Here is a 19233-nt window from a genome sequence, read left to right as displayed (position 1 = left end):
CCAGGTGCCAGGAGAGCTGCACTGTGGCCTCCAGAAAGGGTACCAGAAAAGGGTGAGGGCTCTTGTCCCCTAGCAGCTGTAGGGCCTTCTCACAGCGTGCCCAGGACTCCCCGGGGTCCTCCAGCTCCTGGTGGCACACAGCCAGCCCCACCAGGGTCAGCAGAGGGCGGTCTGGGCCCGAGGGGACACCCAGCTGGGCCTGCAGCTGCCAGGCGTTGGCCCAGAGCGCCAGGGCCTCGCAGTAGAGGCCAGAGGAGGTGAGGTGCAGTTCCTTTCTGATTTTATATAAGGAGATAAAACTGAAATTGCATGTATGATGCTTTCTACTTTGGACAAACTTGTGACTTTGCTTCTTTTTTTAGTAGTTTTATTTACAAAGCCATGAATCCTATGGGATAAAAATCTATGGACATAAAAATACAGGATTCTACCATTTCAAAAATAGGATGATGGAGTCTATCTCCTGGGAAATGTGCATATTAATCTTCCAACAGAGCAAAGAAAAAGTGGCTATAATAGGAGGGGGTAAAAAATATTAAAAAGAGGGACTTCCCTGGTGGCACAGTGGTTAAGAATCCGCCTGCCAATGCAGGGGACATGGGTTCGATCCCTGGTCCCAGGAGATCCCACGAACAACTAAGCCTGAGAGCCACAACTACTGAGCCCGCGTGCCACACTACTGAAGGCTGCATGCTCTAGGGCCCGCATGCTGTAACCACTGAAGCCCGCCCACCTAGAGCCCGTGCTCCACGACAAGAGAAGCCACTGCAGTAAGAAGCCCGTGCACTGCAGTAAGAGTAGCCCCGGCTCGCTGCAACCAGAGAAAGCCCACGTGCAGCAATGAAGACCCAACACAGCCCAAAAAAAAAAAAAAAAAAATTAAAAAGAAATTTAAAAATTTTCTATTCTCAAACTGTTACCAAAGGAAAAAAAGACCAATGTTGCCAATCTTACTGAAATTCATTATACTCACAGAAACAAAACTAGAAGTGAAATAAAATAATTCAAGACTCTTTTTTCCTACCAGAAAGTTAAGTAAAATGACCATTTAAATTTAATTGTTAGATTTATACTACCGTTTTTAAAAATGATCAATTGTTAAAGCTAAATGGAAACATGGCACTTTTGAATTTAATAAAATAAGAAAAATGTTCTCCATTGTGTACAATAATAATGTGCTAAGAAATTTATCAGCCAACATGGACAAATTTTTTCTAAAACAGCATTATTTCTATATGCAAGCATGGGTGCCAAAACATATTACTAATTATCTCCTAGAAATTAATTTTAGAAAGGAAAAAGCAATAAAGGAAATACACAGAAAAGTGTATCCACAAAGCATTAGGCATCATGGGAAAACACATCAAGATGAACAGCTTTAGAATCTGTGAGCAATGAAACCAATTAAAGTGAAGGCAGCTTACTTTCTGCAAACAAGTCAGGTCAGAATCCCGGCGAAAGATTTTATCCATGGGGACACGGCTGTTGGAAGAAATATGAAAACAAACCAATGAAACAAATACTATAAACGAATCAGTTTTGTAATAAACTATCACTGATGCCATACATCACAATTTTATATTTAACTTGGGTTTTCCCTACAATGTGATTTAATGAGAAACACTGCAGATGTGCAACCATCTCAAACCACAGTACATACCTCCGGGATAGCCTGTATTTTTCTATTATCCATTTTGTCTTTTCAAGCACTAATCCCCACCGAGGTTCTTCTAACATCTGTTGTACTTCAAATTTATAAGGTAAACCTAGAAAAGCATAAAGCAGCACATTTTTACATTTTACATTTTCTTAAATCTCCAATCTCCTTTTAATTACTTAAAATTCCCTTCCGTGTTTTCATAACCGCAGCTTGGCAGACCAGCTAAACAGCACGTTAAACATAGTGGGCATTCATTAAATATGCACTGCCTGGCTGAACTTGGTTCATCAAGTATATTAATGCCAAGCAATTAATAAAGAAAAGTAAAAGTGCCATTTGCATGACAATTCTATGCAAGGAACTGTGACAGGTAAGATGATCACATAATTTATCATCCAAACCAAGACACTTTCGGAGTGAAAGCTGGCACTATTAATAATTGTGCCAGAACCACAGGCTTAAATTGGGACTGACCTAGGCAAACCAAGATATATTCCATCCCAGTGATTTTTTTTTTTAAACACATGTTATCAAGCTTACAGCACTGCTATAAGGTAGGTAGCATTATTCCTATTTAACAGATAAAACTGAGGCTGAGACAGGTTGAATAAGCTCTTTCCACTAGTAAAGCAAAGAGCTTGGATTTCAAATCCCACCAGGCTTGCCCGACTTCTGAGCCCACATTCATTCCACCTCCCTCTACACGCTGATCTAAGACTAGACAGGGGCTAGGTTTAATTCTGGAGAGGCAGTAACTGCACTTGAGTCATGCTAAACTCTGGAGGAAACAAGTCCAAGGGGTAGACATCATGTACGTAAGTCAGAAAGGAAAAAATACCAAAAGATGAGCCTACTTAGACATTTCTCACATATCTTTCAAAATCTCCATGTAATTGTATTTGCAGTATATTAAAGGCTCAGCTGATTCATTACCAAAGGCCAATACCATAATAATAATAACACTTATATAATGCTTACTATGTGCCAGGCTTTATGCTTTTTATATAGATGTAAGGACAGTTACATAAACTAGCTACCAGTGTTGTCCCCAATGTTTTTTTTTTTTTGACGAGGACACTGAGCCACAGAAAGGTTAGTTATTAAATAACCTGTTCTTGGACATATCTAATTAGTAAGAGGTAGAGCCAGGATTTGAACCCAGGTAGTCTGGCTCGAGTTTATGTTCTTAATGTTTACATTATACTGCCTATCAACTTGCATTTTTGCCATCGTAGGCTTTTCGAGTAAACAAAATGTCAGCAAATCAGAAGGTATTAGGGAAGGTATTAAGAAAAAAATCATAATTCTACTTCCACACAATACAAGCATAACTTGTCAATGTGCCCTAAAAAGGCTTTTTTCTCCCCATTTTTTTTTCAGGTGTATGGAAGGAGAGAAAGGAACAGCAAGCCTGATGATAACTGACCTTTTTTCATTTCTCAATTCTCTTCCATTTCATTTTCCCCCTCCAGGAACTTAAGAAGAGTGACACATTATAGTACATAAGCTATTACACAAACTCCTTCTGTGATAACAATCATTTACTTGATATGTTTTGATTACCTACTAAGCACAGACAATAGCTATGATCATCACTACCTATTTTAGACCTATTATTTACTAAGCACTGTACATACATTACCGACAGCCTCTACAACCTCCTGTAAGCAAGTTAATAATATTTTCTCATTTTACAGATTTGGCAAATGAGAATGAGAGGGATTAAGTAACCTGCCCAAGGTAAAATAACTAATAAATATCAGAGTTGGGATCTGAATCCAGGTAAGCAACTCCTACTCTTAACGAAAGTAAAAAATGAGACTAAAAGAGAGGTAAATAAACAAATACATTTTCAGTCTGTGCTCATAAAAAAAACATGAAAATACACACACACACAACACGTCATACATCTCTATTTGGTATTAAGAATATCTTCTAAGTTAAAAAAACGGCACTAAAACCAGTAAAAATTTCTTTTTGTACTGATTATTTTTTGATATGCTTATTATTTTTTTAATTGAGGTATAGTTAATTTACAATGTTGTGTTATTTTCAAGTGTATAGCAAAGTGATTCAATTATACATATGTGTACTGACTGTTTTTATTCACTAAAGTGTCAGAATAAAACGAATCACTAAGTATATTTCTGGCCTATTACAAATAGAGAAAATGATTAACCATTAGATATACTGTAAAGATAGGACTTGGGTACACACCTACTAGAGGGGGAAAAAAAAAGAATGAATCAATGAATGAACAAATAAATAAGTAAAGGATCCAGTTCAAAGTACTGTAACACAAGGTATCCCAGGGCTTCTAGGAAATTTTAATTCTTGAACCAGAAGGTTTCCAAGAAGAACAAAGAGAAGAACCGAGGATTAAGACCTAATAAGCAGTGTTAACAATGGTCAAGTCATGTAAGAGGCAGCTCTGCCCAAGAGAACTTTCTGCAATGATGATAACGTGGAATACTTGTGTGTTGTGACAGTAGCTTATGTGAGAATCCAGCACTGTGCCCGCTAATCTTTCAGGTGATTCTTTCCCATTTGGGGTAGTCTGTTCACACACAGGCATTGGTCTTTATCTTGCTAAATAATAAATTTGAACCTTCTACAAATCTTTGGAGTCTGCTCTCTAGGCAGCTTTCTGCTCTCTGGTACAATGTCTTGCAAATTTAGTTGCCCTGGTCTCCTTGCTCTTACCTCCATCACCTCAACTCAGGGTCTGCTAGGCTCTGGATGGGTTTCCGCCTTGTGCCACACCTGGAAGTTCTTTTAAGTCAATAAGCTAGGTTAACTTGGGCTCACTTTGTTTCCCATCTCTCAGGAATCATATTCTTTCACTGTCTGATGTTATATCCTAAATACCACTGTTCTCTATATTTTGTCCAGTTTTTTGGTTGTTTCAGACAGGTCCTTGTTACTTCATTTTGGCCAGCAGTAGGATTCTAGGAACTGAATTTTAAACTTCATTTAATTCTAATTAATTTAAACAGTCACACATAGCCACATGTGACTGTATTAGACAGCATCAGAGTAGAGGCTCACTCCCCAAATCTAGCAGAATGTGACAGTAAGACACGGTTTAAATTGAGAACAAGTTCATTGTGATTCTTCCTTTTGTTAACTTTTTGTAAAATTATACTGGCGTAAAGAATGATGTATACATGTGATATGTTCAAAATGGGCATTTTGGACTAAAGTTAATGTCAATACTATTCATTCAACAAAAACCTATAGAGCACTGACCACTCCTTAGGTGTAAGGCAACTGAATTAGGTACTACAGGAGATACAAAGAAGACATAGTTCCTGCTCTTTGGGGCTCACAATTTAGTGAGACAGGCTAAATAAATAAATTATATTAAAACACGAAAGCAACCACGAAGGCAGGAAACAAATGTTGCAGGTGCACGAAGCATAGAGCAACTAATAGTAAATGACATGAGGGGTGGCAGTGCTGGGTCTTTACCAAAGAGGGTATTTTTGTGACATTATTAAGAGAGGGTATCTGAGTGACATTATTAAGAATGAAGAAATTAATTTGTTAAACATTCATTTAGTACCTACTTTATGCTGGGCCCTGTGCTAGAAACTGAGAATAGAAAAATGAGTACAATATCATATCTACCTTCAAGGGGCTCATGAGCTAATGGGGAAGAGTAAAATGTAGAGTGACAGTATCCAGAGAGGACAGTCAACTAGAGCAGTGGTATTAAGGACGAAAAGAGAGTATCCTAGAGACGTAATTGTTTCCTCTAATCTTTTCCTTCCATCCACACTGGCTTCTTACACTCCCCTCCTTTTCCTAGTCTGCTACACTAATTCTCTATCCAGCCAGTTGACTGAACAGCAGTGGACATAAATCCCAAAGGAACCAAGTCATATGATGGGCTAAACCAACCAAATTCTTTCTTGAGAGAGACAGATATAAAAATAGTTAGGCACTGTTGAGCCTAAACTGGGAGATCATGGATAGCTAGTGGTAGGGTGGTCATTATTCTTCATTATTATTATTTTTTCATTTGAATGTCATTGCAGAGAAAGCCAATCTGCATTTATCAAGAATTTTCAAGAGAACAGAAGAGACTTTGTCTGTTTTGCTTACTGCAATGTCTCCAGGACCTAATACACACACACTGCTTGGCCATAAGCTTTCTCTACATTGTAATGTTTTTGCCCAGTGGCCATGGTAACACAGTGGGAATTTTAATGCAGAAGGAAATCATAAAAGGAAAGAGGGTGGCTGCACTACATGGTATGCAAACAGTGATTCCCTAGTTGAGGACAAAAACTTTTCCATCAAATTGCTTTCAACAGGTATAAATTCTGTGATTTGTAAGATTCAAAAAAAAAATGAAAGTAGAAGTAGGATTGTTTTTGTTGAAAACTTACGATAAGAGCCATCTGGGCTAATTTCATCACTTATAACCAGGCAGGTAATCTGAGAATAAGGTAAAGGATTATTTCTATTATAAGGACTAACAATCATTCCAATGAACTTTGCACCGCCTCTGGAGAAGTAACTCTACAATTTAAAAAAAAGTATAATTAGTTTCAACCACATAAATTTAAAACTCAGTATTTACCCACACCAACATTTTAAACATCCAACAGAGGAAAATGGAATGCAGAAGTACTTCACTTCCAAACAGCAACTAAATTTATTCCATACCCTAAAATCTTCAGGCCAAAACATGTCCAACCCAACCTGAACAGATTCTTTTTTTAAAGATCACCCTTAAAAAGATCACCTGGCCTCCAAAATCTATATTTGCCATGAATGCATTTACAAATTATATTCACTGGCCCCTCAGCTGTAATCTTTATCTATATGGTAATAATTTACAAACAGCTGCCTACAGCAGAAACATCCAGATATCAAACATAAAATTGCAGAATAAAACAAAACTCTGTTTTTTCCAGAGGTGCAAAATATATTATATTTCCAATTATTTCAATTGTACCCAGTCCCTGTCTTAGTTATCTCCTTCATTTTTAAAGGCTCTGGGGGGAATTATCACTGTTACTTTGATGTCTTGTTTATATTAAACAGAATAGCTAATTTTCTAAGTGTTTAAATAAACATGTATTACTCTTGTAATCACTTTGCTAGAAATGTTAAACGTGTATTTATTTAACAGAAAACAACGAGAGGGGAGAAAATATGCAATCATTTACAGACTACATACAAAAAGACCTATAAACACACCTGGTATTTGGCTTGAGTGTCAATATCTCGTAAGGAAGGATTAGGATCAAAGGCAGGATGAGAATGATACCATCCAATAACACTATAGCCCCTGACAGCCAAGGTTTCCGAGGCTTGTGTTTGTGAGACGGGATCCATCTCACACTGTAGTCCTGTACTCAGACTGTTACACGGTTCTGCTGCACAGACCTATAAAGGATTAATCCTTAAATGATTATACTGAAATCTTGTTAATTCTACTGTTTCAGTCCTTTCATACACAGATACAGAAACTTTTAAAAGCCAAGCCTTTTATCTGCCTATATAATAGGCAGCCTTTAACTTGCAAACGAATTACTCTCCAAAAGTGTGATTGTATGCAAGGAACTCAAAATCCATTTTCCTACTCAAGACAAGTTACGGGTTAGTCTCCCAGGTCGGCCTGTATAGTATCTGTTTAAACACCGTCTTTTGATGACCCCTATTACTTATGATAATAATTTCTAGCAAAATGATGTATACCAAGTTTCAATTATAAGGTTATCGCATGCTTCCTGGTCTCTGGCCTCTTAGGAGTTGAAGCTTTTAATTGGCAAAGGCAATGAAGAACTGAGGCCTGGTAATGTTCCCTCTTTCTCAGTGGTAAAAGGAAACAGGTGCTCAATATATGGAATGTTCAGTCACCTCTGGGAATATATAACTGTCCACATTTGCATATTCTCATTTATATCACAGATAAGGTTTATATGTTAATTATACACACTGAAATCTATAAAAATATTTGGTATGGCAGCAGGGCTAAATAATTTTAAAAATTTTAAGAGAAAACTTACCTCAACTATCTTATTAACTTCTGAGTATCTTCCTCCTAACAGACCAATCACTTCTGCCATAGAAACATGAGCATGCTAAAAGAAATACAAGATAAGACTTAGCCCAAACATACAAACCAAACCCACCTGACCAAAAAATCAGAATAAATCTCACTTATCATAGAAGAGTCATTTACAAGTACGGTAATTATGCTTCTCTAAAATGAAATAGCATAGTAGAGGAACCAGATGCTAGGCTCAGCACACAGAGACTTAAGATTTTAGACCTATCTGTACTGCCAGCTGAGAGGCTTTGAACCAAACATTGAAACACTCCAAGATGCCATTTTTTCCATTTACAAAATGAAGATACCATTTGCTCCACCTACTGGGAAAGGTATCATAAGGATACAAAGTAAAAATCACTCTGGGTCCTCCTATAGAAAACACCATAAACACACACAACCATTGGAGATCTCTGTAGTTTAGTGCAAAACAAGGAGTCTCCAAATTATAAGAGTTGTGCTTTGTTGCAGTTATCTAGAAGGCAGCAGACAAGAATACTAGGAAATTAAAATCGGGTTAATGATGATAAACAGTCTGCAAAAACTCACATTAATTTATTTTCTCTAAAATATGGAAACATGCAATTGTTTGGCTTTTCTCCAAAAGAAAAGACTTATTTTTTAGATTCCTTGTAAAGGAGGATAGTTAAGATCCAAAATACACGTCTTCCATACTCTCTCTTATGCCTGCAATAAAAATACACAAGAATAGAAATCAGAATAACTAAGTAAACACAATATAATATCCTTACCAAATCCATTATTAAAAGTGCTTCTGAAGCCACTTTCACCTGAAATGGCTCCTGAAATATAAAAAAAAAAAAAAAAAAAAAATGGGGGAGCATAAAAATAGAGATTTTGTTCTTCCTATCGGAATGCCCACCCTTTTCTCCTTTATCTAACACACCAAGTTCTCACCACCAACCAAGGCTCAGCACAAATCAGACTTTTAAAGAAATACATGTACAATTCAAAGCCCTAGCATGCAGAAATTCTTTTCTCATTTTCCATCTGTATCACTCATCTGATCTTCAGTGTACCCTGCCTTATCCAACCTTTCTTATACACATGCCTTGCACACACAGAGAAAGAAGAAATATTTCATGTCTGAGAGGAGGGTATTATTTACGGTCATTCAGTGATGAATAAGTAGTACCTGCTTTTCTTCACTGAAAAAATTACAAGGTATCAGTTGGAAGGGATCAAATGAGCTGGAAAAGGAAAAAGAAAAAAAAATCATTCCTAATATAATTTCAATAACATAATCAGGAAAATAACATTCATTTACAAATTTGAAAATGTGTACCAATAATCTAAACCTAAATTCTGTCTAAGTGAAAAAAATATTAAACTAGGAGAACTTCTTGTGATACAACCCTTTTGAAAGAAGCACTTTTCTTTCGGACTTGATTAAATATTTGGGGAACAACATAACCTTTGGGAAAAAGTAGTTTTGTTGTCTTAATTTCTTTTAACACCCAACGAGGAGAACATTATAAATGGCCAGACATGTGTCCTACACTGAAAGTAGGTTTCAAAAGTTCAATGAAAACCTAAACCTGACATAAGATAGGAAACAAAGTTCAAGAAAGATGGAAGTTTCTCAGAAACACCTCTGTCAGTACAATGTGTTCAGCAGAGTAGGGACTCAGTAAGTATTTGTTGAATGAATAAATGACAAACAGTTCTGTTAAAGAAATTAATGGATATCAAAAGTTCTACGATAAACTCATCTTTTAAAATGAAAAAGTATAAAAGATGGAAAGAGGGATGCCTAAGCAAGGCTAGATACAAAAGCATGTGCAAATTTGAGAGAAATATTAGAAAGGCTTTGGCCAATAAAGAATTGAGGTTTGAGAAAAATATTTAAAGTGTTTTTAGGCTACAGTCAGAGAAAACAAACAGCGAATATGTTCATTTTAACAACTGGAAAAGAGCAGAACTATTTAGTTCCTATTCTACCAGACACTTAGTGCTAGGAGATCAGACACTTTGTTTTGCTGAATACTGTATTGCAAGTACCTAGAACAGTGCTTGACACACAGTAGGCATTCAAAAAGTGTTTGCTGAATGAGGAAGATCTTCAAGTTAGAAAGTGCTTAGTCAATGCAAATAAAAAGAAATGAAAGGTCAAGATAGATGAGAAAATAGAAAGAAAGCATATGCATCCCAGAGCACTTTGAAGAACCATCATGTGAAACCACCATCAACCCTTTTTGAGGAACCACAGAGAATGAAAAAATTATTGGAGGACTAGGAATAGGCAATTATTGGGTCTGTTTTCAAAACACAAAAAAAGAAGCAGAGGAATTAAATGTTGAGTATCAGGAAAATTCTAGAAAAGGTTATTAAACAGCTGATTTGTGAGCCTTTAGCAAGTGAAGAGGTGACTACTAAGAACAATAATGGGTTCTTGAAAATATGTCATGACAGGTACGCCTAAATTTCATTTTTGATAGGAATGATCTGCTAGAAACTAGAAGACTCATAAAGACTCAAATATACTGTTACTAAATGTAAGCAAGACATCTGCTATGATTATTCTTCTGCATAAGATGAAGAAATAGAGTTAATTGTGGTAATATATAGCTCATTGAACAATGATGTCTGAGGTTTACATTTATCTCAGTTAAACATTTTAATCAGTGATCAATGATAGAAAAGGCAAGCTTATTGAAATGTTGATTCAAAGCTACGAAGAAAAGTGGATCTGGATTCAAAAAGGTCCTCACAAACTGGAAGAATGACTTGAAATTACAGTAAGTATGTCTCACATTTAGATCCAGAAAATCAAATGTGTGGACACTAGATGAGGAGTCCTAGCTTATGGACAACTGTATTTTCTTACATAGTTAATCTCATTTAATTTATTCTCACAACTCTAAGTTTTGATTTTAATTTTAGAGAGGTGATATATAATGTAATGGTTAGCAGTATGGATTCTTAAGCCTTAATGCCTGGGTTAAATCACAACACCACCATTAACAAGCATGGGCAAGTCACACAACCTCTTTGTGCCTCTCAGTTTCCTCATCTATAAAATGGGAATTGATTACATTAACTACTTCATAGGGTTGTTATGAGGATTAAATGAGTTAATATATATGAAGTGCTTAAAACATAGCCAACAGTGTTAGCTATTATAGATATTATTTTATAAATGAGGACCCAAGGCTTATAAAGGCTTTGTGTAACCTACCCAGGGACATACAACTGGTTGAGTATTACGGCTCTTTCCATTGAAAATAACCAAGTAGCATTCCTGGATGTCTTGTTTTAAAGGGACGCTGACAAAACTATAGTCTAGGGCTTCCCTGGTGGCGCAGTAGTTGAGAGTCCGCCTGCCAATGCAGGGCACACGGGTTCGTGCCCTGGTCCGGGAAGATCCCACATGCCGCGGAGCGGCTGGGCCCATGAGCCATGGCCGCTGAGCCTGCGTGTCCGGAGCCTGTGCTCCGCAACGGGAGAGGCCACAGCAGTGCGAGGCCCGGGTACCACAAAAAAAACCAACCAAACAAACAAACAAAAAAACCCCCCCAAAACTATAGTGTATTTCATGGGTCATCTGCAAGAAGTGAGGGTCTACAAAATCAAGGCATTTAACTTATTTGGTGACCCTTAATGTTACAAGTTAAATATTTTAAATTATTAAAGAAAAAACCTAACATTCAGCATCAATCAAAGAGAGAATTAGTCATTTCATGAGGTTACCTGTTCATAATGTCTAGAAGTTAAATGACCACCTGTCACAAACAAGGCCCCCTTACAACATACGTTGGATCCTATATTCACTGAACATGAACAAATTAACACTTTTGCTCAAGGTCTCCGAAATTAAAAATTTCAGTAGTTTTTTTAAAAAATTTATTTATTTTATTATTTTATTTTATTTATTTATTGTTTCTGGCTGTGTTGGGTCTTCGCTGCTATGCGCAGGCTTTTCTCTGGTTGCGGCGAGCAGGGGCTACTCTTCGTTGTGGTGCACAGGCTTCTCACTGTGGTGGCTTCTCTTGTTGCAGAGCACGGGCTCTAGGTGCGCGGGCTTCAGTAGTTGTGGCACGCAGGCTCAGTAGTTGTGGCTCGTGGGTTCTACAGTGCAGGCTCAGTAGTTGTGGCACACAGGTTTAGCTGCTCCTCGGCATGCGGGATCTTCCCGGACCAGGGATCGAACCCATGTCCCTTGCACTGGCAGGCGGATTCCGGATTCTCAACCACTGCACCACCAGGGAAGCCCCTTCAGCAGTATTTTTTTTTTTTTCTGGTGGTACGCGGGCCTCTCACTGTTGTGGCCTCTCCCTTTGCGGAGCACAGGCTCCGGACGTGCAGGCTCAGCGGCTGTGGCTCACAGGCCCAGCCACTCTGCGGCATGTGGGATCTTCCCGGACCAGGGCACGAACCTGCGTTCCCTGCATCGGCAGGCGGACTCTCAACCACTGCGCCACCAGGGAAGCCCCAGCAGTATTTTTAAACTTAATGTGGACAATGTAATGTTGCAATATCAGATATCCCTTCCATACATTTTCTAATCATTTGTGATAAGTTTAAAAAAAACAAAAAATCACACTTATATAATGTCACACTATACCTTTTTGTTGGCCTTGGCACTTTTGAAGATTTACCAGGTTTGCATTTTTCCTCTTCTCTTCTTCTTGCCAACTCCTCAGCAGAGAGATGCTAAAAAAAAAAAAAAAAATACCATTTGATCAAAGAGTCCATCAACCACTGAGAGGGAAAGTTAATAAAGAGACAAAACAGCATAAAGCTAAAGAGCACAGACTCGGCAGCACCCTGGCCAAGTTACTGAAGCTTTCTGTGTTTCAGTTTTCCTCACCTTTAAAATGAGAACCATAATAGTAATAATAACAATGTCATGATGTTATTGTGAAGATTAAATGAGTTAATGTTTCGAAAATATTGACAATAATGTCTGACACAGTAAGTCCTTTATAAATATAAAATAAAATAATTCTCTTTCATTTCATTTCTATTACCAATCTTATATTCCAGCCCTAATGAACTATGTACCTTTTCCAGAATATATCTGGTATTTTCCTATGTCTGTACCTTTGCTTATGCCTCTCCTTCAGCTTGGGGTTGCCTCATCCACATTTCCACATTTTGAGATTCTCCTGCTCATCCTTCAAGTCACAGATGAAAAATCACATCTTCTGTGAAACCTTCCCTGATCACACCCTTTGGGAGGACCTTATATTTCTTGGGACCAATCTCATGGAATTTACCATAGGTTTTACCTTTCCTACTAGAAATGTAAGTTCCTGGTAGGCAGGAACCATGTGTTACTAATTGTTTTGCCTAGAATAATGCTCAGATGTGAGGCTGGGTGCAGGGAATGGGGAAGAGAAGGAAGAGAACTAACATTTACTGAGTACCTGGTGTATGCAAAGGCTTACTGAGTACCGAGTATTAGGACCTTCATACATTTTATTTCACTTAATTCTCACAACAATCTTTGAGGGAGATGTTATTATCCACACTTCATAAATAAAGCCCTGAGATTCGGTACAGTTACCCAAGGTAACAAAGCGAGTAAGTACACATTCACATATTATTTCCATTTGACTGCACTGGTTGTTCACAAACAAATTATATATGCACAGAACACACGCACACACATATACACATACACTCACTGCCTATGTTTCTTTTTAGGAGCATAATTTTTGTTAGTAGAAATAATACTTTAACGTTCGTAATTCAATTTACGTCTAATGCATGGGACGATATTTTAACTGGTATATCAGAACATCATTCAATGACTTTACTGAAATGAACAGGGCACAACTCCCTGGCACCTTGGCAGATATTCCGGAGCTAGAGACCAGAATATAGAGACCGATAATCAAAGTTCTGAAAATTAGTCAAACTCTTAGTTAACTGTACCATCAGTGCCTTCTTTGTTGTTTACTGATGACTTCTAGGCAAACAAATTAACATGGGAAAGAGACATATATATACACACACACACATAAAACAAGGGTAATATATGTGACATTAAGATATACAAATGTATACTGACAAAACAACTTTCACTTTTGAGTCACCTGAAGGGATCAAAGTTACCTCAAACGTTTGTCCTTCTAAGTCTTTTGCATCACACCAATTTCCCCACGGGTCTCGGACTCTACGTCTCCTTGTGCGCTGTGATGAAATTAAAAATAAAGCAAAAGGTCACAAAATTAGCTTGGACAAATCACAGCACATTAATACACAAAACCAAAATGATAATTTTCTAAAATTCAATTTCTCCATTAAAATACTGTAATACCTGATCAGCAATGCCTGACTATATTTTATTAATTTACATTGAATAGTTAGCACTCTGCTCAGAAATAAATCAGTGATGATTTTCTAAATTTCATTTCAATTTCTCTTTAGTTTTCATTTCCTTTCACCATTTGGGAGTTACAACTCTAGGACAAGAATATTTTTTAGGACCAAAAAGAATCACCATGAAAATGACTTTGTGGTAGAAAACTTGCAAGAACACACAGCCAGAGGTATAATATTGAAAACTAGAAGCAAAATAATTATATCTCAGGCTTAGGAAAAGATTGCCTAGTTAATACAAATAGTAAAAAATTATAAAGTTGGTTGACTGGATTAGTAATATCCAGTTTTGCAAACATCAGTACTGAAGCCTTTAAAATGGACTGGCTGCCAGAAGCCAGTGTATGACTAGCACCACCTCCAGCAACTGTATATGAAAACACCCTTTCTTAAAAAAATAAACTAGGCAGAAATGGTTTACAGCCTAAACACTGAGAAAAATACCTACTCTATCATCTATACTTTTTCCATTTATCTTACCTATTACCAATTTAACCTATTTTATCAGTAAAGTCAACGAGACCACAATATGACTCTGCCTTTTAGGAGACTTGTTGGATCACTTATTTTCAAAATAAGATGCATGCATTTTAAGATACTATAAAACTCACTAACGTCAAGAATTAAAAAATAAAGGCTAAAATATTTTGAATGGCACTTCTACAAAGCTAAATCTTACGGTAAGAATTTTCAGCAAACAAAAAACAAATGAAAGAGAAAAAAGAGCTAAACTGTACAGTTTTAAAAGATATATTTAAAAAAAGATATATTAGATACAGAAATCAAAACAAAGCAGTCTAAGATCACTTTAGCGAAACATCATGCTTCTGTGTGAAGTCTGTGTGTGAATTTTTAAATTTTGGGGGTTTGTTTTTTGCCTCATAAATCAACATGAAACTGAATGGAAACCAAAAAAGTGAATGGCTTGGGTGAAATAAAAGAGAAAACATGTTCTTCTACTAGATTGCCATTTGTTAAACAGGGGAAGAGAAGTAGGCATATCTTTCTTAACAGGGTAAGGAGCAATCAGGAAAGATCATTTAGTGAGAGAAGGGACTGCTTACCATAGATTGCAGACGCTGGGCAAGTTGGTACGCTTCTACTGTGTCTTTTCTGTCTCTGATTCGTACTTTATCAACTGGTTGTGGCCTGTTATATACAGCCTGTTCTATTGGAATCCAGGAAAAACAAAACAATCTATTATTTTGTGGAACTCATTTGTTAAATAGGAAGGCACATCTATACTATTAATTATAAGCCAATATCTAAGTTTTTAAAAAAATATGAGCTTATTTCCACAATACACATTTGATGTGCTACTTGGTAGTTCTCACATAAAAGTATGCTGTTATTATAAGGCAATCGCAATAAAATGAAACATTTAGGAAATGGGTCATTTGTTTAATTTCTGATTAAATGAGTGCTAAGCCCACTTTGTTAACTTTGCAAGTCTAATACAGTAAACATGATTTCATTTTTCTTTTAGTGGCTAAGGAAGGTATGACACCTTAGTTTTCCTGTAAAGCCAGTCCTAACACCGTGCTTTGGGCAAACAAGGATGCTGAAATGGAGGACAGATCCCAGGGCAGACTATAAATTCTCTCTCTACATGAAATGAAATAATCTCTGACAGGAAGTTTTCTGGTTGTCTTTCCATAGACACAGAATACAGAATATACTCCTCTCAAACTATGGGTTACAAGCTTCTAATTAACTTATCACTTTGCAACTATAGTTATTATCTTTCTTCAAAATTGTCATGTTAATTCAATAAAAGGGAGGAATACATTTAAAAATATGCTTAAATTTGAGAAAAACTAGGGTGAAAGAAACTTTCTACCACGAAAAATATTTTGGCACTTTTATTACATTTAAGTGTAGAGGTTCATAAATTATTTTCTTTATTTAAACACTGCTAGACAGTATTTCTAGCATTAACACAGTATTTCCAAATCAAATGGGCTTTGATTGGACTTTTCATAAAATTACTTTTACTTGACAAAGAACTGCATCCTTAAATCATTTCTACCAGTTAGACTGAATATTCTTCCTTTAAAAGCATACCACCAATTTTCAATGTAGGTTAAAAGGAAATATAATTTATCAACAGAAATCTTTTTCAAAACAAAATCTCAATAATACATTTATTCTATAACGTTATAGCATCTTTCTGTATTCTATATCTATAATAAGTCTAACTTGAATTCTAACTATCAAAGAAATTAATGGGTGCTATAAGGATAAAAAATGTCGAGTAAAAGATGTTGTTGGGTTTTTATTTTTACCACATCCAAAATTGATTGCTCCTATCAACTCGAGGTATGTATGAATCCGTCCAATACAATTAACATCCCCACAGTTCTTCAGGCCAGGACGTACTGAGGTCTTATTTAAGTATTTCGGTTTGCATATCTCCCTAAGAGATGGAAGTACAATTATTTTGGATAAATAAAAACATAAAAGAAGATTTCTGGGGGAAACTTTTAATATTTGAAATATTTTAAAAATGTACCCCCTCTCAATATGTAATGTGTACAGACAACGTTAATACATAATACCCAAGTGTACTTTCTTTTCTGAAATAAAATATCTTTCAATGATACAGTAACTTACAAGTATAGTGTGAGTTTTACAAGTATCATTTCTTCCCCAATATTAAATTCAATAGATTTCAGTTATCCCAGGACTCTGAAGTTAGAGCGTTATTTATCTACAGATCCAAATGCAAGCCTGAATCTTTGAATAAAAAGGGTATATTCATAATATATTGAAAATATTTAGTATTAGACACTCTAATTTTTAATAAATTGCTTAGGTTCTTTTACTTTGCTGGACAACATCTTTTAATTACAAGCTACCTTGTAAATGCTTGAAAGTTTTATATTAGTTTTTAATCATTATGCTAGTAAATATTAAGTGCTCTCAGTGGAAAACAGAAACAGATACTACAGGGCATTCTAAAGGAATCAAGAAACGCACAAAGACTATGAAAGAAATAAGGTTTCCATAACAAAACACATATTTACTAAATATACTTAATGTACCATGTTAGATGGTACAACATAAAGTTTAAGTAACAGAGAACTTAATAACAGTAACAATTACTGAGTGCTTATAACAGATACTGTACTAAGGGTTATATACAACTCTACAAAGCAGATTTTATCATTCTTATTTTAGAGGAAAGGAAACAAGTAGGTGAGAGGGATTAAAGCACTGACTTAAGAAACTGACAAGATTCAAACACAGACTTTATAAACCAAGTATTCAGATATATCATATAACATAGGTATTTCTTAATCAATCTTTATTCTACAAATATTTATTTTGTGTCGTATACACCAGGCACTGTTCTAGGCACTAAGGATACAGAGATGAATCTGAAGTTCCTGAACTTACAGACCTTACATTCTAATAGTCAATAAATTAATGAATAATATATACTATGTTGTCAGGTAGCAGTATGTGCTAGGAAGACACAGTAAGAAGGATAAGGGGATAGAAATATGTACAGACTATTTTAGGTAGGGTGTTTAGGGAAGGCCTAAGCAGAAACGAAATTGAAAATCATAAATTCTATAGAATTTCAGGGAGGGTAAAAAGTAATCTGTGATGTGGGAGGGTATCAGAAGTTCCATCACAAAGGTGAGATTTCAGTGTATCTTGAAAGAAAAGTAAACAAACTGTGCAAATGAAGGCAAGAAAGCTGGAATGGGCATGGCATACCCAGCTATCAAAAAACTATACGAATCTATAAACTGTATTGGTCTAATTAAAGATTATCCAAATTGAAAGGCTTTAAACAAAGAGCTTAGTACTAGTACAGCACTGAACAAATAGTAAGGCCTCTACAAATATCTGTTTATGATATAATGATGATTCACTCTTTCAATCTGCCTTTGTATTCCAAGCATTGTTCTAAGCACTAGGGACATAACAATGAACAATGAACATGGAGCCTACATTATCATGGGGGGTTGGGGAGAGAGGAGACAACACACAAATAAAAATATAATATTTTCAGTGGTAATAAGTTCTATAAGATACATAAAATGCAGGGTTAGAGAATGAGAGGGAGGAGATATGTGAGTTACTATAGACACATGGTGGTCAGAGAAAGCCTGTAATTTCCCTTGAGCAGAACTGAAATAGAAGAGGAAGCAAGATTTACCAAGATCTGGCGGTGGGGGGGGGGGGGGGGGGCGGGGGGAACATGCAAGGCAGCATGAAAAGTCAGTCAAGGCCCAGAGTTGAAAGTGTGAAAATAATGGGTCAAGACTGCAGTCTCTGGAATCACCTTCACCTAATGTGACCTGGAACAAGTTCCTTTTCCTCTCTGAACCTCATTTTGCTCATCTGTAAAATGAGGACAAGGCTGTCAAGAGGACTAGAGATGACTTAAATACAATGCATTGCATTTGGTAAGTATTCAATAATGATACTGATTACTATTCTAAAAAAATATTCCCCTAAACAGGGAGTTAACTGCAAAGGATCTTTTAGCAACAAACAAATCTAGCAGGACTTTTTTTATCTTTAAAACTTTAACTCTTCTATTTTTTTTAATACTGCCTCTAGTCTCTAAACACTCTCTTCTATTTGTGAAGAGAATAGGTTTGAGTTCCTGTTCAAAACATTCCTTTTTGCTTTCACACTGTTTGGCTAAATCATCATACTGAAACAGCAATATTTAACTGGTTTCATGAACTAAGGCAAATGACGTTAGGAAACTACTGCCGTATAATTTATGCTATCCATATAAATTATTCTGCCTCATAAATCCAAAATTCAAAGTAACAAATGAAATTTGATTACAGTAACATTAAGTAGTCACTGATAATTTATAGACACTTTTGAGTTAGTCATTATTTTGAAGCACTTTTATTTTGGCCATTCATGCTCTTATTTCCAAAAAAAAAATTAGATACCAACAGAAATTTAATTTAATTTGTCTTTTTTAATAGTGTGAATTAGGCAATGTGGAATAATGGAAAGAGTGATTTACAGAGTTGAGACTTGCATTGAAGTCCTTCTTTTGTCAGCAGCTGGTCTGTATAATTCAAGGCGGCTCCCTAAACCTCTCCTGACCTCAAGATCATTCTATCAAATAGAGAAAATACCACCTGCCTATTTTACAAGATTGTTGTGAGGAATCAGA

General features: G+C 36.2%; 1 protein-coding gene across 5 annotated transcripts in view; it reads right to left on the bottom strand.

Annotated features, from left to right (window-relative positions):
- The window catches only part of MYSM1 (Myb like, SWIRM and MPN domains 1), a 41180-nt gene that overhangs the window by 5626 nt on the left and 16321 nt on the right, over positions 1-19233 (bottom strand). Inside the window, exons 9-19 of one of the 5 annotated variants that reach the window (XM_004273792.3) lie at positions 16361-16491; positions 15140-15243; positions 13809-13886; positions 12313-12401; positions 8884-8938; positions 8480-8530; positions 7684-7758; positions 6872-7060; positions 6055-6187; positions 1661-1766; positions 1425-1482 (exon numbers count right to left, since the gene is read on the bottom strand). In XM_004273792.3, coding sequence (XP_004273840.1) covers positions 1425-1482; positions 1661-1766; positions 6055-6187; positions 6872-7060; positions 7684-7758; positions 8480-8530; positions 8884-8938; positions 12313-12401; positions 13809-13886; positions 15140-15243; positions 16361-16491 — 1069 coding nt within the window. Of the gene's footprint in view, positions 1-1424; positions 1483-1660; positions 1767-3086; positions 3136-6054; positions 6188-6871; positions 7061-7683; positions 7759-8479; positions 8531-8883; positions 8939-12312; positions 12402-13808; positions 13887-15139; positions 15244-16360; positions 16492-19233 lie in introns of those variants that run through there. The other 4 variants (XM_033435401.2, XM_033435402.2, XM_033435403.2 and 1 more) reach the window with 4 other exon arrangements.

This window comes from Orcinus orca, chromosome 1, assembly GCF_937001465.1.
Source record: "Orcinus orca chromosome 1, mOrcOrc1.1, whole genome shotgun sequence".
Classification (NCBI taxonomy): domain Eukaryota; kingdom Metazoa; phylum Chordata; class Mammalia; order Artiodactyla; family Delphinidae; genus Orcinus; species Orcinus orca.
The sequence above is the reverse complement of the archived record's forward strand: the minus strand, read 5'-3'. Positions and strand labels throughout refer to the sequence as shown.